General features: G+C 39.1%; 3 protein-coding genes across 3 annotated transcripts in view; 2 read left to right on the top strand and 1 right to left on the bottom strand.

Moving 5' to 3' along the window:
* Window positions 1–928: 928 nt before the first annotated feature.
* bphl (biphenyl hydrolase like) lies at window positions 929–6,334 on the top strand. The gene is made up of 7 exons (XM_008278186.1): window positions 929–1,164; window positions 3,631–3,734; window positions 3,916–4,082; window positions 5,247–5,400; window positions 5,517–5,648; window positions 5,835–5,958; window positions 6,050–6,334. Exons 1-7 carry the CDS (start codon window positions 1,082–1,084, stop codon window positions 6,147–6,149), a joined length of 864 nt encoding a protein of 287 aa, XP_008276408.1. The 5' UTR covers window positions 929–1,081; the 3' UTR covers window positions 6,150–6,334.
* A 2,604-nt stretch (window positions 6,335–8,938) lies between these two features.
* psmg4 (proteasome (prosome, macropain) assembly chaperone 4) lies at window positions 8,939–12,156 on the top strand. Its single transcript, XM_008278183.1, has 3 exons — window positions 8,939–9,188; window positions 10,522–10,597; window positions 11,317–12,156. The coding sequence occupies exons 1-3, from the start codon at window positions 9,015–9,017 to the stop codon at window positions 11,436–11,438; spliced, it is 372 nt and encodes a 123-aa protein (XP_008276405.1). The 5' UTR covers window positions 8,939–9,014; the 3' UTR covers window positions 11,439–12,156.
* slc22a23 (solute carrier family 22 member 23) overlaps window positions 12,038–20,637 on the bottom strand; it is a 26,996-nt gene continuing 18,396 nt past the window's right edge. The window contains exons 6-10 of the mRNA XM_008278184.1: window positions 19,958–20,060; window positions 19,511–19,737; window positions 16,246–16,278; window positions 15,936–16,059; window positions 12,038–14,061 (exon numbers count right to left, since the gene is read on the bottom strand). Of these exons, the coding sequence (XP_008276406.1) occupies window positions 13,641–14,061; window positions 15,936–16,059; window positions 16,246–16,278; window positions 19,511–19,737; window positions 19,958–20,060 (908 nt within the window). The 3' untranslated portion in view covers window positions 12,038–13,640. The remainder of the gene's footprint in view (window positions 14,062–15,935; window positions 16,060–16,245; window positions 16,279–19,510; window positions 19,738–19,957; window positions 20,061–20,637) is intronic.

Here is a 20,637-nt window from a genome sequence, read left to right as displayed (position 1 = left end):
AACTGCATGAAACTTTCTAAAAATATAGACTTAGAATTATGCAATCCTTGGACTTTTCTTCTATCATAAGCCAATGTTTTTACTTTATTTATTTATTTAAAAAAAAAAAAAACCAACATCTTCTTGATGTTCTTGTCCAAAACTTTATAGTTCCCAGATGATGTATCCTTCAGATTTTGGTAATCCTTAGCTTTACACCTAGACTTATCGTAAGTTTGGCATTTTTGTTTCCTAATTAAATTTCTTGACAGATATCTGATTAGAAGTCCATGAGATGTGCTTCAAATGCTCAATCAGGGATTGATTGAGGTTGTTGAGATCCTTTCTTAGATAAACTATGGTAGAAAGATGGCAGGAGATAAGGGGAGAGACTGACATGCAACAAAACCTCCCACTGCACATAAAGAGTGGATTCAGTGGATTCTTAGTGTGTTCAGATGTCTGACAAGGAGTTTGTGTTCACTGAAGTCAAATTGATCTGAAAGGATGTTAAACTGTACAACACAAGGACTGTACATTTCTTCATTCACAGACTATAAAACACATACAACATAAAATGTGTCCACGTTTGGGGAAACATAATAATTTTCTGATTGAGTCACCCTCCTAAAAAGTGTAAGCTCAGTTCTTGGTTAATGAAGTAAAGAAAAGTGGTTTCATCTAAAAAAAAAAAAAATGTTGAAAGAGAAAATAAAAATTCTTACATGCATAATAAACTGGCATTTAGTTTGTTTTAAAGAGTGTGGTCCAAAAAAAAATAAATCCTCTGAAAATAAACTACTTAACAACAAACTAACAGAATCGTTGCGAGATTTGTGGCGAAATTCCTTCAAAATAAAGCGTTGCAGGAGCATGAAGCAGAACAGGTTCTAGTACAGTCACCTCAACGCTGCCTTTGTGTTCGCTTTGGTACTTTCGCTTTAAATTTTATGTGGAAAGTGCCAAACTGATCCCAGCCGCCCGGATTTCCTCTTAAACCAGCTGCAGTGCAGGACTGTGTGGACTTTAGCCACACTGAGTTTTTCTAATCTCTAACCCGCTGAAGCAGATCTGCGGACAGAGCTGTGCTGCTGTCTGAAGCATGGCGCTGGTGTCAGTGAGCAGACGGTTGTTTGAGTGCAGACGAGCCGTTCACAGATCCATGGCAGCCGCACAGCTGCACAGGTAATGTTCTCACTGTGGGACCATCTCTTTATCATCCCTCTAACCGCCTCAGACAGCTGTAGACACTGAGCTGGACATTACTACAGTGTTTGTAGCTGCGTGTTGTAGCAGTGTTTGTCTCAAGACTTGTTAGATTTCCGTCCACTAGATGGCGCTGTGTCTCTGCAGGAAGTCTTGGGGAAACAGCAAAAAGTCCCCATTTGTTGTACTTGTAGGGGATTTATGAGGGTTGTTATTATTATTAGTAGAAGTAATAGATGTAGATGTTTTTAATAGTATTTTGTTTTAATGTTTTTTTTTTTTAATTAAAATGCACATAAATACATGAAATGTGAGTGTTAGATCATGTTTAAATGTTAAAGAACGACAGCAGGTCCCACATGCCAGCAACCCTCCACAGTGGAGCACATCTACCACACAAGTTTGTAGATGGACATAATTAGAATTACAATTCTTATTCCAAATAATCGGATCTAGAATACGATCAAGTACTGCATGTAAAATATACACTCCTGCCCCAAATTAATCATACCCACAACTGACTTTATTCATAGTGAGTTTTTATTTGACCAATGGGTTTCCTCTGGAATGTCTTCTGGAAATGACCTAAACAGGTGGTAATGATACATTTAATTTACTTACCTTTTTTTTTTTTTTCTTTTGCATTGCCATGTCTGATAATTATTCATACCCTATATTATTAATCAGTGGCAAACCCTTCATTTTTACCACATCAATCTAGCAGTTCTTATAACTGCTAAGGGGGCTTCCTTCTTCAGTTCCTCAGCGAATTCTCGATGGGATTCTGGAGTCTGGTTTGGTCCGTTCAAAATGTTGACACTGTTTCCTGTTAAGCATTTCTTTAGCTACATGTTTTAGGTTGTCATTTATATCTTGTTGGAAGATTCAGTGCTGCCCAAGACCAAGTTTTTCTGCTGACATTCCTGATGCTGAAGGTCCAGATTCTTAATGTCTCCAGTTTTTTTCATGATGCATTTTTTTTTTTGCTTGTTTGTTTGTTTTTTGATAAGATTCCCTGGTCTGTCGGCTGAAAAACACCCCCACAACATCACATTTCCACCACAATGTTTTTGACACAGAGATAGTGTTCTTGGGGTTGCATTCTTCTTCTTTCTTTTACTAAACAAAGGTCCAAGAGTCCAAACAACTCTTGTTTTAATCTCATCTGCTCACAGAACTGACAACCAAAAGCTTTCTTCTTTGTTCGGGTGAGATTTGTGTATCTGTCTTGGAGAAGTGGTGTCCTCCTTTGTCATTGTTCCTGGAGACCAGTCTTGTTTAGTGTCTGTTGGAGTGTCTGATTGAAATGTTGCTACCAGAATTGCTTTTGGCCTCTAACATTCTTCCAGTGCAGTTCCTACCACCTCCTCTAAGATATTTCACAGTGTTGAATTCCTTTTATTTATTGGTGATGCTTTGCACTGTGACCACTGGCACTTGAAACGACTTTGATTTGGCTGTATGGTCTTTCATTGTCTTGTGAGCAGCCACAATGTGCAACTCTGTCTCAGTGATGGACTCTAATAGCAGCTCACTAAAGTGTTTGGTGTTAGCCATGACATGTAGCTGACTAGAGAACTGCTGCATCATGTGTTCTCTATATTAGTGTGTTAGAATGCTCTAGAATAGGAAATTACCATGAACAGAATGCCAGAGAAGCCGTGTTTTCTCAAAAAGTGGCAGCAGTTTGATGATGTATGAATAATTATGGACATTACATTTTTAGTACAAATAGGAGAAAATCTCTGTGAAAAAAAATTGGCATGAGTATGAATAAGTTGGTGTTGAACTGCACTACACATCTAGTAGGTAAAATCCACATTTCCTTCAAGATCAGTGAATTGCGTCAGGAATTTATCCTTCAAGATGTTTTCAACACCTGAACATTATCTTCACAAATCTACCAAACTTCTCACCTGAATCATTTCAACAATGGGATTTTTTTTTTCTTTTTGTAAGTGGGTGTCATTCCATCAGAGCAGTCAAGAATTCAGGTGTAGGTACAGATTCATCTTTTCATTCAGGTATCCTTGGTGACATGATCGAGTTAGGGGTCATCCTCACAGCATAAGAAATGTTAAACATCATGATGATCTGGAGGACATTGTAGTTACAGTTCAGGCAAAATATCTGTAACAGTGTACAACCCTGCACAGAGAACAGGAATACAGCAGTCATACACAAAGATTGAGTGAAAAAATTACAAGAATCTTTCAAACTGAAGCTGTCATGAAAGATTTCTACAGCTTTAATTATCCAAGGATGCTTTGGAGATATATGATCTGAGGGTTGACTTGTTGTTTCAATTTGTAATCTTTGGTTTTACTGTAACTTTGGGAACAGAATGGAATTAAACAGATTTTTTTTTTTTCACCAGACTGATTTATTCTGTTGTTTTCCACCCACTTTGAGCATTACTGCCACAGTCTATTTGTGTCCCTGCAGCTCCTCAGTGGTCTCTGGCAGGCAGCCTGTTAATGGAGTAGATCTGTACTACGAGCAGACAGGCAGAGGGAAACACGCTGTGCTGTTGCTTCCTGGTGCTTTGGGTAAATAACACACTCGCCTCCATTTAATAAAAAAAAGTAAAGCTTTTTGCAATACATGGAAGTTCTCAAGGTCTTTTTTATCTCATACATAGAGTATCTGTGTTTTATATCATCTTAGCTTATTCGTTAGTGAATGCTAGGTTTGGCAAAAACACCAAAAAATCTGTCTTTTCTACCACAGGGAGCACAAAAACAGACTTTGCTCCTCAGCTTAAGTCTCTAAATAAGGAGCGCTTCACTGTGGTTGGCTGGGATCCCCGTGGTTACGGACAGTCCCGCCCCCCAGACAGAGACTTCCCCCCTGACTTCTTTGAGAGGGATGCAAAGGATGCTGTGGATTTGATGAAGGTCTGTTCATTAGCCAAGCATGAAAATTATTGCCATCTGAACTGCACAGCTGACGGTGAAGCCTGGTCTTGAGGTTACGTGGTAGAAAGAAAAATGGGTGTGCGAATCTGTACGTTCAGTTCAGCATTTAGTACAATAAAGAGCATCTATCACTTAGAATAAAGTGGGAAAATATAACAAGTGTCTAAAAGACAAAAGTGATATAACGCTGTGTTGAAACACCAGCCAGCGTCATCATTTTGAATCATTTTGATGCACCTAAACTTTTTTTATTGCACAGTTTATACTTAAGTATTGAAGCACAAATTCTACCTGTTCTGGTCTGTATGCATTGGCAGTGAAATATGACTTGAATTGTGTGTTGACCTGTGTGTCTCCATTGCGTGGTGCTTACATTATTCCACATGGTTTATTAATCTGTATAGCCATATTATCAATCCATGTTAGCAAATATTATTCTAGCATTGAAACCCCTGTGGGCTCAGTGGTTTACTTTATCTGGATACAAAGGATTTTAACTGCTTTCTGCAGCGCCCGCTCACTTAATGTCTTCAGTTTGTTTTCACATGAAAGGAGCTGTTCATTAACCTCATCTAATCTAAAGTATATGCTACACAAATGTAGTTTTCAAAATCATTAACAGCTTATCATCTACAAATATGCAACATTAGACATTTGTAGGGTGCACTATTATCGTATACATAGTAGATCGTCCCTTCTTTTCCTCATGTTATTTTCATTACAACGAGTGCACTATATGTACGTCATAACCTCAGCGCTTTTACACAAGTTTAAAGTTAAAGGTGCAAGAGTTTCCTTCAGTGTAAACTGTTAACAAAGATTCTGTAATCATGTGCATGACAAGTTATTAAACAGCAAATACAAAATGGAAAATCAGGATGAAATAGGCCCAAACAGCTACTGCAGAAAGGGATTCTGGTAAATTAGGTTCTCGTCCTTTTTTCAGAAGCATGAAAGATAATTTTCATCTGTATTTATATTATGTTGGCATTTGAGACAAAAGTGTAGTCTATATGGTACCATTCATACACAGAGTGAAGGCTAAGATTGCCTTACTGAATGCCAGAACAGACTAAATTTGCAGTTGCAGTAACTTCTTTGATAGAACAGTGCAGTTTTAAGTGTTTGTCATGTCTTTGGCAGGCACTGGGCTTTGGAAAATTCTCTCTGCTGGGGTGGAGTGACGGAGGAATCACCTCTCTGATTGCAGCAGCGCGGAACCCTGACCTCATCAACAAGATGGTTGTGTGGGGAGCCAATGCCTTTGTTTCTGAGCAAGACCTCAAGCTTTATGATGGTACTTTACTTTTCATTGTGTCAGATAACTGCCAGCACAGTCATGAACAGGCTTCTTTGTAAACTGTGTATGATACAGTCTTTCTTGCCTGCGTATTGTGTGTGTGTTTTCCACAGCGGTCCGTGATGTCTCTAAGTGGAGTGCAAGGATGAGACAACCCATGGAGGAGGTGTATGGAGCACAAGTCTTTGCTAAAACATGGGAGGGTTGGGTGGATGGAATCAAACATTTTTTCCACAGACCAGAAGGTGAGGACTCTGTGCTGCTACAGACTCATGACACGTCAAGTTTAGCAAACTGCAACATCACTATTACATGTATACTCAAGGAACATCTAGGAGGAAAATGTAAGACTCGTGATAATTTGTTCTAATAATAATAAAAAAAAAAGGCAGCTAAAAAGCCAGACTGTCTGCCTTAATGTCTCTGGTTAGGGAGCATCTGCATGGAGCTTCTGCCCCTGATCAGGTGTCCAACTCTCATCATCCATGGAGACAAAGACCCCATGGTGCCAAGCGTCCATCCTCAGTACCTCCTCAAGCACATCAAAGGATCTCAGTAAGAACACACCACAACATCCCAATTCCCTCAATTTATAAAGTTCAGTGTGGAGTGCAAGCTAACATACATTTTTCATTCCAAAATCTAGATTATATTCAATGCCAGAGGGAAAGCACAACCTGCACCTGAGGTATGCTGATGAATTCAACAAACTGGTGGAAGACTTTCTAGAAGAACAAAACGACTGATCTGTCATTTAGCTGGGGAGAAGCAGAATTAATATTAGTTACTCACAAATATGTACGTATATATTTTCAATAATTTGAATGTTATTTTTTGAGTACATTTTTATAAAATAAGTAAGAGAATTTTCATCTGTGGTAATCTTGATTAATTGTTTATATTAAATAAAAATATATGCATTTGAAAAACAGCTGTTGTCATGAATTGAAGGTATAGTACCACCACAGTTTATTACCCTTGTTATTATTATTATAACTTTATTACTGATTATCTGTTAACAGCTATAGTAAGCAAAATATGTCTATATTTCAAAGATTATAGTTACGTTTTGGTATTCTACTCACATATTGCTCCTCCACATATTCAGTTGCTTCCTAAGCCTGTGTGCCAGTTTACAAAGGCTTTATTAGCCTACAAGGTGTAATTAGAGGCTTTGTTAATGCTTAAGAAACAAGTAAAATTCATGCATGAAAAATCCTACTTAAGTAAAAGAATATGAGGATTAGCAGCAAAATGTAGTTAAAGTATTAAGGTAAAACTATGGGTTTGGTCCCTGTGACTGATATACTGTATTATTACATATGACACACATATGAGAAAGTACAATATTCCCCTCTGGAATGTAGCGGAGCAGAAGTATAAAGTAGTATTAACTGAAAGTACAGTAAGCCTACAAGTAACTCAGAATTGCACTGAAGTATAGTAGTTGAGTAAATGTACTCAGTTTTGTCTTACCATTTACAGGCCACCCAAAAGATGCTCGTATTTTATAAGTGAGTGTACAGAGCTGTTGTCGATCATCCAAGCAAGGTACAACAGGATAATTATTTTAGGGGATTTTAATATTCATATTGATAATCTGATTCTTTTAGCAGTGAATTTTTAAACCTAATTAACTGTATGAATTTGCACCAACATGTGTCAGGCCCCACCCACATCTGAGGAAATAGCTTGGATTTTTTCAGAACATATGGACTTTCAGCTGCGGTGTCCTCGGTTGTGGATGTGGGCCTGTCTGATCACTTCTGTGTGTTTTTTAACGTAAAGGATTTTATCCAGCAAGACATCCCAGAGCGTACTGTCAGGAAACGCTATCTTACTTCTGAAGTGGCTGCTAGTTTTAGTGGGATTTTGCAGAGACTCTTTTCCATGCTTTTATTACTTGCAGAATTGATTATTGTAATGCTCTATTCTCTGGTCTTCTGAAAAAGAACATTTCACAGCTTCAGCTGCTGCAAAATTCAGCTGCACACATGCTGACGAAGACCAGAAGGAGAGCTCACATTACACCAATTTTGAAATCTCTGCATTGGCTTCCTGTATCTTTTAGAATAGATTTTAAGATTCTTTTATTAGTTTATAAATCTCTTAACGGTCTTTTTTCCTTCTTATTTATCTGATGTGCTTCAGGTAGTGGTCTTTTAATAGTGTCACAACCCAGCAAAATAGGTTATGGCAAAAGAGGGGAGGCGACACAAGTATTGCCAGATTTAACGTAAGCTTTTATTAATTAGTTAAATCAATGCTGTCAAAATGAGGTGTGTATGTCAGTGATGTCAGTAGTGTGGGTGCGGGTGACTGGATGCCGGGATGTGATGTGGTGCGAAGTGTTGTCTGATGCGCAAACAAAACCAAAATGACACCAAACCAAATCGCAAGCATGGAAGAGAGACAGAGTAGGAGCTAAGGGGTTGGTCCTTTTGTAGCCTGGGAGTGTTGCCCAAGCGCGCCACGCAGGTAGGACCGCCCACTCCAGCAGTCCAAGGACCTGAGGAAGCAAAGCACAATACAGACAGCCAATGTGTTCAACCAATATACCAGGGGGCCGTCACAATAGTCCCCAAAGTGCAAACCAAAACGTATGGTGAGGCATCATTTCACCATTATGGCCCCCGTCTGTGGAACAGTCTACCTGAAGACCTGAGGGCAGCACCTACTGTTCATATTTTTAAAGGCAAACTCAAGACCTACCTTTTTAATCTGGCTTTTAGCTGATTTTGGTTTTGTTCTTTTAGCCTCTCTTTTAGTCTACTCCGTTAATCTTATGGATTTTACTCCACTTAAGTCTCAGAGTTGCTATTTTATGTTTTACTACTTTTCATTTATTTTCTTTTATAGTCTGGTTTTCAACAGTTCTTTATTTTGTTTTCAACTTTTAGCATTTTATTAGTTATGTATTTCTTATGATTTTATCATTTTAGTTTTTGCTCCTGTTTGCCACCTGACTTGGTGTCCCTGTGTGTGTGTGTGTGTGTGTGCGTGAGTGGCATTCTGTGTAAATGTGGGCTGGGAGGGTGGGTGGGGTTTTGTATTTTATTTTGTATCCCCTGACCCCTTCTGATTGTGTTCTGTAATGTACAGCACTTTGCATTACAAATTTGATAGAAGTCACTAATACTAACGTCTGACATCGAGCTACATGGTTGGAACAATCTTTTTCACTTGGATGATCTGGAGCCTAATCTCACAACATTTCATTAAAATAACTGCAGCATTGATGCTTTATTGATAACTGAGAAAGCAATATTTCTAAGTAAGATTAAGATTTAAGACAAGGAAACCTCAAATTTGCTTACTGCATTTGTAAAATATTTATTCACAATTAACAATAAACCCCTTGATGGCAGCTCTTATTTTGCAGCAGAAGTCTTTTACAAAAGGTGTTAAAAGTTTTATTTCACATTAAACGTCCAACTTCCACAGTCAGTAGTGTGATTAATGGAGCCCAGTCTGCGCTAAGGATCATCAGTTGCACTGCGCTCTACCGGCTCTGGTGATCGATTGCTTTGGTCTGCCGTTTGTCTGTAACCAGGAAGTTGCTGTTTTCAGCTAGTTTCACATGTTCACAGCTACTTTCGGCTGAAGCAAAAATGAATTCAGAGAATGGAGCGGAGTTTGATGCAATTTCTGTCCACAATTTTACGGAAAAGATTTTGGAGCAGGTTGTACACTTCCACGTGATGAAGTTCAGCGGCGGGTTTTTCCTCTGGGTCGGTTCTGCTCCGGTTCTGTCCAACCTGGCGGTCTCTATGAGCAGCAAATATGTAAGTAACGTTGAATATGGAAGCACAGCCAAACTAAATGTGAGAAATCAGTGAGCAGAACTAAAAAAGGGCAACAATAGATTTTTACATGATGCAATATTCACTAGATTACCCGAAGACGACACTTTCCAGAAACAGTCACAGCTTCATGTATAGTCAGGGACACCGAGCTACAACTGATGCTGTGTAACACAACAGTGCTGCTGAATCACGATTCATCAAGATTTATATAAGAATTACAACCTTGATGCTTCGTTTTTGTTTAAAGTGTTCACAGCTCATTTTGGAGTCTACAGGTTGTGAACCACACCACAGACGCAACGTTGTAGCTGTTATACTCCATTGTACTCCGTTACATACATGCTGAGTCCATCTACTTGTTCCGCACACACACACACACACAACCACTGCCCAGCCTGTGCACTACTGCCCTTGTAACGCAGCCGGTCCTGCCTCCTACTTTATGGTGAGCCATTCACAGTAAGCAGCTGCCTTACTGATATTTACTTTACAGAGGTATTTCTGCTAACTCCAAAACGTCTCAGCCACAAGCAAAGCTCCCCAAATGTTCTGCTGTTTGCTGCCAGAGTGAACACAAGAGTCTTCATGCACTTCCAGTATCTGAGGAACTGAAGATTCTGTGGATGACTTTTATTTTTGATGGCAATGGCCCTGCAGCAATGGAAAAACTAACATTAACCGCTAGCTTTGATTGTATGCCTGCAGGCCAGAGCTCTGTGGAAACTGTAGGTTGAGAGACATTCAGAGATGGTGGAAACTTTGGGACCGATTTGTAATCAATATATAAGGACTGAGTGGGTGGCTGTGTTTTTGTGGCCCCAGTAGTAATTGAAATCTAAACTCAGCCGTCTGTTTGCTTCTTTTTTACTCTCCATGCTCATATATACTGTATTTTAAGACCGCTGAATTACCAATAAGGTTGGGATTTATATATCAATGCTTCTATTATTTTATTTGAACCATTTATATCAATGATGATAGGCTAAACAACAGAGAGATTGAATCCTAATGTATCTATGATACATGCTACATCTATCGCAGACCAGAAATCAGAAGTACCTAAGCTGTATCTGCAATTTGGAGTCACTGGGAGAATATAGATAGATAGATAGATAGATAGATAGATAGATAGATAGATAGATAGATAGATAGATAGATAGATAGATAGATTCTGGGATCTACTGCTCAGTTGAAAAAGAATACATTTGCTAGTAGACATTAAGAGAGTTAAAGATCATTTTGGAGGCCAGATAAATGATCAGTTTCCTCTGAAGGAAAGTTAACAGCTTTTGTCCTTTTTTTTCTTCTCCAGGATTCAATGCCATTGTCTACGTTAGTGTTGGGGGACCCATCCAACACAGCTCCAAATTCTTTGGCACAGAGATTGGGTAAGTGATATGTGTCTTACTATGTCTGCTATAAGATGTGTGTATTAGAAGTTGTTTAAAAAGCTCATTTAAAGTAATGTGGATATTAAAGGACCATACCAGTGTTTAATGAAGTATTTATGGAGGTGTAGCCTGAAATCACTTTACTGTCAACAGTTCCAACTTTTATTTCAGTAGATAATGAAAGTGATACTTTAGAGTAAACTGCTTTTGGTGTTGTCAGAGTGTGTTAATGCGACTGCAAGTGTAGACTGACTGAAAAGTTTGCATTGTACAAACACAAAATGATACCATAAGTCTGGAAAAAATATAAAGGATGACGATAGTAAGTAATTGTGAGAAATGGTGAGTGTCAAATAAATCAATTCAATTCAAGTTTCTACAAGTTGATTGTCAAAATACATAAAGTTTAAAAGACAAGAGGCTTCTTGAAATGTAAGCAAATAAATAGATATAAATAAAAATACACAACCTATCATGGACTTTGGAAAAAAGGTTTGCAGGGCAGAAAAATACACAGCAGTCACACTAAATAGACTAAAACATGCAAAAAAAAACACTGACATGGTCCTTTAAGGTTAACATAGTGACAAAGAGCAGCCCTCTTTCTCAAGTTTCCATAACAGACTGGTGACTTTCATTTTATACAAGAACACACCATTTTGTGCATTGTCTAAACTGAAAATTGAAATAAGTGCCTGTTTCTGTCTGTATTGCAGCAAAGAAGACAAAAAAGCAAGTGTTTGTGAGTTACAGTATTCCAGTAACGGACTCCAATCACAGTCTTTTGGTGGAGAACAGGATCAAAAAGGAGCTGGAGCTTCATCCTGAGCACTTCTGAACACATCCTACCCATGTGATGTGTAGACGTAGGACAGTGTACAGTAGCAGCTCCTTCTTCTGTTCCTTGCACTTGGAATTGCAGCTGAACAATTATGGGGGAAATATGTAATTGCGTTTTGTCTAACAGAAGTTGAAATTCCCATTCGTATTATTATGTTTCAAAGTTCTGCTTTTAGTTCTTTGTGTAATACGTGTACAAGATGTGGAGGAGCATTTCCACAACATACCATCAAAAGTTTGTGAAACAACTAACACAGCAGAACCCTGGGTCAAATACACTGCGAAATATATGAGCTGTGGCTATTAAATAACTGGACTGAGCTTATGTCAGTTGAACTACAGTCTGCATGAATGAACCACTTAGTATTAACTGATCAGTGAGCAAGCATAAACAAGCCCTGACAGTTTCAATCTGCTCTTATTACAGCATTCCTTCCAGTAATTTAATAGCCACACTTCATAAGTCATAAATTGCCGCCTCTGCAATTTGCTAATTGCATTGTTTCAAATTGTGATTTCAATTTGAAATCCATTAATTGCTCAGCCCTGTTTCCAACACAGTAATCCCACTCCAACACAATAACCAATACAAACAAGTCACATCAAGTGTTCTTTTATTGACATAATAAATTAAGTGGTTTATTATCAAAACATGTAGGCCTATGGCTTTTTGTACAAATGCATCATATTAAAAAAATAACACTTAGAAAACAGCATTAGTGGTTGAGGGTTTTTTTTCTTTTCCTTTTTTTCTCTCTGAATGTTTAACTGCTGAAAACATACAAACTAGCAAACCATACAGGGTGTTCAAAATACATACTGTGTGCTAAATATGAATCAGAAAATGGAGGATGTGTTGTATGTTTGGGTTCTGGTATATTTGCACAAAAATGGTTTATGAGATGGATTGCTTCATACATTATGAATGAATGGCATATGTATGCATACCTTACATTTTTTTTGCAGTCCTAAGGGATACTTACGTAGTAAAGTGTATAAATGTACACTGATCACAACTAGGCCAGGTCTATGCAGACTATGCTGCTCTATTCTAAGCTTCACAAACGTTTATTTCAAAAAACTGTAAAATATTGTGCTTTCTGGCTAGAGTTACACTTCCTAGGAGCAGGATTACAACATTACCACAGTACAGAGAACAAGGAGTGAGAGCTGGAATGGAAATATTTGCTAATTAAGGAGGTATTTCAAGCAACAAAATTGCCCTTGGCAACATGACAAAATAAATACTGTTTTTTTTTTTGTTTTTTTTAAATTACATTGTATCGTCTCTGTTTTGTTAAAAGAACAGAGCCATCATGATAAAGCCATTTAAATGCTGAGATGCATCATAAGACAGATCAGTGGACCGACAAGTCACTCAAATGTCCGTTCAGCTCTCAGATTTGTTTTAGCAATAAGCACAGTCTGTAAAGGCTACACATACAGTCTGCCAAGGTCTCCGGCTGTTCGTCACATCTGACAACCATCATACGCCCACCACAGTAGTAATGCTGATTTAGAAATCAGTGTCTACACTGACCTCACCTTGGAGGATAAAGTGCCACATTGGACTTGTAGTAGTGAGACCACAAATGAAGAAGAAAAAACATGTAAAACCATTTGTGCCCTTTCATGCAAAAAGAGTGGTAGTGGTTTAGCCAATCCCTGGATCTCCCAATGTGTTGGCTAAAAATCACAAACACTTGATTGTGTCTCTGACATTTAGTGCAAAATAACTTATAAAGAATTATAAGATGCAGTGAAATCCTGTTTCAACTAGTCAAAACTACAAACAGAAAACTCACAGAGCACACATTATTAAAAGGTAATCTACTGTACTTTGCCTCTTCACTTGTCTGTGTCTGCTTATTTTATCTGTAAAACACTCCTGACAGAGCAGACAGCAGCTCAAGAAAATCACCAACACCACTGAAGACGTTCATATTATTTAACACACACTGACTTCAGATAAGTTTAGTCCAGTACAATAGTTTTTGGCAACTCCTGAATGAATCATAGTCACTACAAATTACACAAATTTACTATAATCATCATTTCAAACCTCACCACAACAAGAGTTCATCTGGTTCATCCGAACAATTCTTTTCCCTTAAAGGTTTTGTTCACAAGTTCAGTGACTGTTCAGTCAGGTTAATGCTGGAGCAGTTATTAGCACAGTAGTAGAGTATTGCTCTGATGCTCACACTCCATTGGCTATGGCACGATTTCCAATCACCTCCCCACCAGTTGCAAGTGCGTATGAGGCAGGTACCGCTGCCAGAGCGGTGGCTGCTGCCACTGTCGCGCCCCCGGTGGCTGAGAGGTGTAACGGTGTGTCATGGACGCGGGAGTAGTCCCTGTCGCTCTTGGCAAGAAGGAGGTGCTGCTCTCCTGGATGGAGCAGCGTCTGCCGGGTGAAGGTCTCCCCGTCAGCCAGGCTCTCCGGCAGCGGCTGACCTCGCGGCTCAGGAAGCAGCAGCAGGCAGATGATGCACAAAAGGGTGCAGCAGGCAAAGATCACATGATGCAGGAAGTAGCCCTTCTGGTTGTGGAGTTCCATAATGGGTGCGGTGAGCATGCCAAAGCCGGCACTGGCGAGAACCAAGCCCAGCCCTCCACCCCTGCACAGAGAGACACAACTGATCTATTACTGAGGTTTCCTGATGGAACTTGAATTATAAACAGCATCAATGTGCTTCGAACAACATGCATTGAACAGTGTTGTAATTGGGAAGCTACATCCTATAAAGCAAACTTTCCTCTCAAACTCTCATTTTTATTCTTCACACAACTTACTTCCATCTTTTTTGTTTTCAAACCAGGTGAACAGTATGAATTGCTATGAGGAGAAACTCAAAGTGTATGCCTCTATGTCCTGGTCTGCTCTACAACATCGCTTCTACCCCAATCGTCAAATGTAGCCATTTAAAACCAGAGTAAATACTTTGATTTATCTCTGGATCACGCTTAATATGGAATAGTTAGTTTAAAACAAACTACACTGTCATTTTGCTATAGGCCTTTTTTAAAATAATCCTTTAAACCAATCAGAATCATCTTCAATGGAGTTGAGCTTATGATGTGACAATGGTGTCTGGTCAAAATTATGACAGAAGAACTGTTTTGGTGGAACATTTGCATGCAGGGAGACAGAAACTGCGAGTAAAATTGCAAATTAACTGAAAAAAGCTGGCAGGGCTGCTTTAATACACAATGCAAATACTAAGCAAAACTTGAATTTTTTTAGTGCCATAGATTGCAGCACAGAGGTTGTTGTTCCTGTAGTGAAGGGGATTTTAAAAACAACCCACAGAAGAGGAGGAGAAGTCTGCATGAATGGCAGACTTATACCCACAACCGATATCCGGTGAGTCAGACCAGAAGTGTACTGAACCCTTTGAGGCCATCATGCACCATGCTTCCTGTTAGTCCAAGCTGCACCACAAGATGGTGCCAATAAGCAATCTGAGAACAGGAACTGTGTCCTTTGATTCATGCACTGTGATAATCTACAATGTTAAATACATACTACTTGTCAAAGTATGCTGTTTCTGCAGGTAGTATACAAGAAACAAAAGCACTTCACCATTTTGTATTAACAGTGTGTACGTCAAGAGACATTAGTTAAAGAGATACGTGGAATCTGCTGTCAGTTAAATAGAACCATCATGGTTTTCCAAAGACGACACTAATTTCTATTAATACCAAGTTCTGACTCTTTTTCCTGTCACTGGATTTTTCTGAGGTGGCATAAGGCGTCTCACAATAAAAGCAGTCTGCAATGACTGAATGTATATAGGTAATAAGAGAAAAACTAATTAAAAAAAAAACAAAACATTGACGCAGAAACAGTTTTTAATGGTGTTTTGTCAAGTCTCTGATCTGATGTTAATAATTGGTACCAATAAGTATTCTGTTTATCGAACTGGTGCGTCGCAAATTTTACATTGAGTTTGCAGCAGTTTTATCTTCATTCATAATGTAATTGAATTTTTGTAGGCATTCTTTAGTCAATGTACAGCGTACATCAATGGCACACAAGCACATTTGGATGCACATGGTCTTTTTCTGCGCATACTTAAGTACTGTGCTGCATGCTAATTGGTTGCTTTTTAAATACCAGTGATTGCCTTTCTGGGTGCAATGCCAGTTACCTTTAAAGGTCATCACATGTGGGTTTTTATCTACTTAAAGGGCACCTGTGTTGCATAGGTACGGAACTGATGGCTGTAAACTGTCAGATGGCTGTAAACATTTAGTGTTTTCTGCTTCTGTGATTTAAGTGTGACCCTTTTGTGGCATCATTTGTTCAGACTGTGCAATAAGGATAATACAGCAGTTTTTCTGAGCTTTTCTTTAACACATTACATACCCACATTGCTTACCTACTTCCCTTCCTCAGCTGCTGCACAACGTATACAGTTTATGTGTAATAAATAGTTTGCCAAAAGGGTCCCATAAGGGTAGTACTGAGTTTATGACCATGCAGGCTTACCTGATGACAGTAGGGGTGATTTCTGCACAAAAGAAGATGCTGAGTATGCTGACAGCATGAGAGGAGAACATGCCAATGATGGAGAAGGCCACAGAGAATTTCCTGTTCAGAGTGTCTCGAAGAACTGCCCAGCAGAGAGCAAGACAAGGTAAGCACACCAATGATGGCCAGCATACAGCACAGACATCAGCCAGTGTGACTCAATGAATCAGAGTGCTTATAATATGGTAGGGTGACCTTGAAGTTGAAATACAATATCTATGTTCTCACATCAACAGAATAGTTTATTTTCACCAAACTGAAGACGTACCTGTGTCGTGGCGAAGACTGTACTTCCCAATCACTGGATTCCATTAGTGAGCATTGGAGAACAGAAGAGAGCATGTCATTAGTTAGTACAAAGAGCAGCACAGTGCTGATGCAAAATAAGCAGAATAATTTTTTTTTTTTTTTAAAGCTTTGAGGAGAATTCGGAACAGTTTACCACTGAGGCCTGAAATAATGACTGTGTACTGCAGATGTAGGTCAAAAAGGCAGAATGAGGGGAGGCTCCTATTTGACTGTGGACTGAACTGCAGTCTGTTCTGTTTTAATGACTCAGGATGGCATGCATGGTGTGCAGCAATTTCCGCTTCATGTTTTGCAGTGTGTGTGTCCAAGACAGTTTCCTAAACTTCCGGAACTTATTTATCCGATTTGAAGCATATCTAAACATTTTCCCCAAATAGCAATTATATGCACAGAAGGTCTCTTGGCTTTAAAATAATCTCAACACGCCAATTAAGCACAGCGCATGCAGCACAGCTGATAATAATGAGATCAAATCAACTACCCAAGGAGTTTGGAGGATTTTTTATCCTTTAACTTTCAAAACTGAAAACAAAAGAACAAAAGTATAATGCTATAACTGTGCGTTTGTAGCTCTGATGTAAGATGCTAACGTTAGCATGTCCAGTTAACTAGCTTACTGACTATATTTGTGGTTATATTTTTTCAGGTCCCAAATTTGCCTTAAGGACATTAAAACAATTCACTTTTGTGGTGGCTTTCGAAAAGACCAGATATTGTGCCAAAAAATGTAAAAATAAAAATAATTAAAAAAAAAACATTAATAGGCTGTTGTGTCAATTGACAAAGTTGACAGTCAAATTGTGTAGATGTATCATGAAAAAGTTTTGATAGTTTAACATTCACATGCTAGCAGTGTAACACACAGAGTGACTCATACAGTGCTGTGAAAAAATATAGGTCCCCTCCCTGATGTTGTCTTAATTTTGGATATCTCTCACACTTAAATGTTCCAGATGATCAGATTAATATTTATATTTAATATTAGACAGAGATAAACCACAAAACAAAATGCAGTTTTAAATGATCATTCATTAAAGATTTATTGAAAACCTATGTCACCCCTGTGAAAAAGTAATTGCCCCCCTAAACCCAATAACTGGTTGGGCCCTTGGCAGCGACAACTGCGGTTAAAGGTTTGTGATAGCTTGTGATCAGTCTTTGTACCCACATGAGCTGCACTTTTAAGGTCTTACCACTGCATCGCAATTGGATTCAAGTCTGGACTTTGACTCGATTGCTCCTTGCAACTCTCTACTGTTCCATGTTTTTCCATTTGTGGATAATGGCTCTCACCGTGGTTCTCTGGAGTCCCAGAGCCCTAGCAATGGCTTTGTAACCCTGTCCAGACTGATAAATGTCAACGACTTTGTTTCGCATCTGTTCTTGAATCTCTTTAGAACGTGGCATCAAGTGCTGCTTTTTAAGACCCTTTAGCCGACGTCACAATGCCAGACAGGTTCTATCTAAGCAATGATTGGATTCAACAAGCCTGGCAGTAATCACACAAGAGTGTGACTGGTGAAACTTTTGGTAGACTGGTAGCTAAGGGGGCAATTGCTTTTACACATAGAGCACAGTGGGGCTGGATTGCACCTTTCCTTCAATAATGATATCATTTAAAAACTGCATTTTGTGTGTGTGTGTGGGTTTTTTTTAGGTTATCTTTGTCTTAAATTAAAATTAGTTTGATGATCTGAAACATTTATGTGTGACAAATATGCAAAAATAAACAAATATCTGTAGGAAGGCAAACCCTTTTTCATAGCACTGTATGTCTTTTGACTAAATATTTCACTCAGTCAAGGATACACCTGGTAGGTCAACTTCTTCCCTTATTTTTTACCATGCATCATTGCTCCGGTTTATATCACAGTGCTGCTCTATCCATATATTCCATAAAACTGATAAAGTGAACCTACCCATCCATCCACAAAGAAATTTCTAAGCACTGAATACCAGATTACTTAGTTTATATTTTAAATGGAATTACACACACCAAACATAACTTTGTGGAAAGGATGCATAAGGCCAGTGCTATACTTTCAACGTCCGCAAATTTGTGTTTATGTGCCTATGCTACAGGTCCAGCAGGAGTGTACATGTGCAAAATTCCAAGCAGACTCCAAGTGGACTAAACGACTACTGCGCATTTGTGGTGTCTGTAATTGTCCCTGAGTACAGCCGCTAGAGAGTACAATCAAGGTTAACATTACAGGAGGGAACTGGATGATTTATTCAGCGATTGGTTATTATGCTACTGTTATTTTAAAGTTACAGATTACAGTAACTTCCGCAGCTATGCTCCTCTAATGACCTGAGATATACTTGTTAAACTCATTGCTCATTCCTCATGCTTGTAAATCTCTTGTGAAAGAGATACATATTGTACATTATAAACATTATACTAATAGCTAATGTTAAATGTCACTTTTGAGTAGCTTTTAAAACAAATCACAATCGGTCTTAGCTAGTGCTAAGCCCAGGATGCAGTGATGGAACCCCTGCAATACAGTGTTGGAGGAATGGAACATTTGCATGCAAGGAGACAAGCCCTTTCATTTAAATGCCCAATTTATTAAAAGATCCAAGCAGCCCTGGCTTATTGCAAAAGCCAAATCTTCATCAAAACTTGCCATCATGTAGGTTGCTGCTCAGAGGTTGCTGTTGTTGGTTCCCATATCAAAGGTGATTTCAAATCTGTATGGTAACACCCAGATAACGGAAAGGGTGGGAGAAAGCTGCATGGGATGACTTATACCCACAGTCTACACCCACTGAGTCAGACGAATGTCAGTGTGACTAAAATGTATTTACATTACATTGTATTACAAGTGCACTAATTACACGTACACAAAAAAGTAAAAATACATTTTTTTTATCCACATCCTTGGTTCTGTTCTCACTAAGAAGTTGCATGTTGTTCAACCAGACACAAGAAAGAAAACTTTCTTTTTGCTGTCATGTTTTCTCGTGTGCATGTGTGGAACATGTCTGATTTGCAGTATACAGTGCAGGCACATCCACAGCTGTCAGCAACCACATCCATCCTGGAGAACAATCAAGGCCTTTTTCTATCAGTCCTTTGCTGAGTTATTATTTTATTATGCAGGCATCAAATGTATGTAAAGACCTCATTAACAAAAAGATTTGTGGGGAAATTCTGGCTATGTTGCCACAGTGAACTGACTTAAGCCTTCACTAACAATCTGTTTATGATTACTCACGGTTAAGCAAACCGAGCTGAAGTAGTGATGCCAGGGCCGTTATGATCATGAAAGTTAGCAGCCCTCCACGCCGACCCATCAACCCCACCGCGGGGCAAAGTGCCAGGCATGTTGCCACGGCGATGCCAGCCATGGTGTAATAGTCAGCATGGCACAAAGCAGTGGGCTGGGCCTCAGGGTCCATCATACTGCGGGCAAAGCAGTGGTGAATCCCATAACCTGTGAGACTGCACAAACAACACATAAACAAAGAATGAGAAAACGGCCAGGGAGGTGGTACCTTTGACATGTGTCTGCCACGGGGCGACTGAGGGTTACACTCACATACATGTCTTCATTTCTCTCTGGGGACGAGCTCATGTGTAATTCATGCTCTCAACACAACGGATGTTGGCTTTGATTAGCAAAGAAACTGTACAAGCCCAGCCACAAACGCAACACACTTACGAGTTGACACACAGCACCACAATGTTTTTCCACAGGTTCCTGGTGCTCATCATCTTGACAATGCAGGTCCTCTGGGGTTTCTTGTGCAGCTCCTGCTCCAGCTCTGGTAGGAAACATGAAACGCACACCTTGAGACCCTTCCTTTCAGAAGGTAATGAGAGGCCGGCTGCTAAGGGAACTTTAGCACAGAGAAGCGAAAGTGCTGTGGGGCCTTTAGACAGATATAGGACATCACTCTTCCCACTCTCATCATCTATCTGTCTGCCAGGCCACTGGGAAAGGCAGAGGCAATGAATCAAACGCCAGCACAGGGGAGGAAGAAGTGAGGGTGGCAGGGAGAGGAGAGATATAAGAGAAGAAAATCACTAATGTGTTAGATCTTTTGGGACCGTTCAAGTGCTAGATAATTAGTCGCTAGCTATTTTGATATATCATTTTTGAAGCCAAATTTGTACTCAAATGTGAAAACTTACTGTGCTGTATAACTGTGAATTTAATATGTGTGGCTTGTGAGCTGCTGGTCAGACAAAACAGGCAATTTAAAGACTTCAACTTGAGCTTTAAGCACTCACAATGGGTATTTTTCATAATTTCTGACATTTTTATATGATATGAGAAATTGTAAAAGTAACACACATAGTGATGTCTTAATTAATAGTGGAAATAGTGGAAAATAATTG

This window comes from Stegastes partitus, unplaced genomic scaffold (assembly GCF_000690725.1).
Source record: "Stegastes partitus isolate 25-593 unplaced genomic scaffold, Stegastes_partitus-1.0.2 Scaffold118, whole genome shotgun sequence".
Taxonomy (NCBI): domain Eukaryota; kingdom Metazoa; phylum Chordata; class Actinopteri; family Pomacentridae; genus Stegastes; species Stegastes partitus.
The sequence above is the reverse complement of the archived record's forward strand: the minus strand, read 5'-3'. Positions and strand labels throughout refer to the sequence as shown.

What these genes read in the sequence shown, in the direction of transcription:
- bphl (XM_008278186.1), top strand. Translation starts at nt 1,082, where the DNA reads ATGGCGCTGGTGTCAGTGAGCAGACGGTTGTTTGAGTGCAGACGAGCC. An exon ending in GCAGCCGCACAGCTGCACAG is followed by an intron (nt 1,165 to 3,630) that starts GTAATGTTCTCA and finishes GTGTCCCTGCAG; the next exon opens with CTCCTCAGTGGTCTCTGGCA. An exon ending in AAGCACATCAAAGGATCTCA is followed by an intron (nt 5,959 to 6,049) that starts GTAAGAACACAC and finishes TCCAAAATCTAG; the next exon opens with ATTATATTCAATGCCAGAGG.
- psmg4 (XM_008278183.1), top strand. Translation starts at nt 9,015, where the DNA reads ATGAATTCAGAGAATGGAGCGGAGTTTGATGCAATTTCTGTCCACAAT. An exon ending in TCTCTATGAGCAGCAAATAT is followed by an intron (nt 9,189 to 10,521) that starts GTAAGTAACGTT and finishes TTTCTTCTCCAG; the next exon opens with GATTCAATGCCATTGTCTAC. An exon ending in TTCTTTGGCACAGAGATTGG is followed by an intron (nt 10,598 to 11,316) that starts GTAAGTGATATG and finishes TCTGTATTGCAG; the next exon opens with CAAAGAAGACAAAAAAGCAA.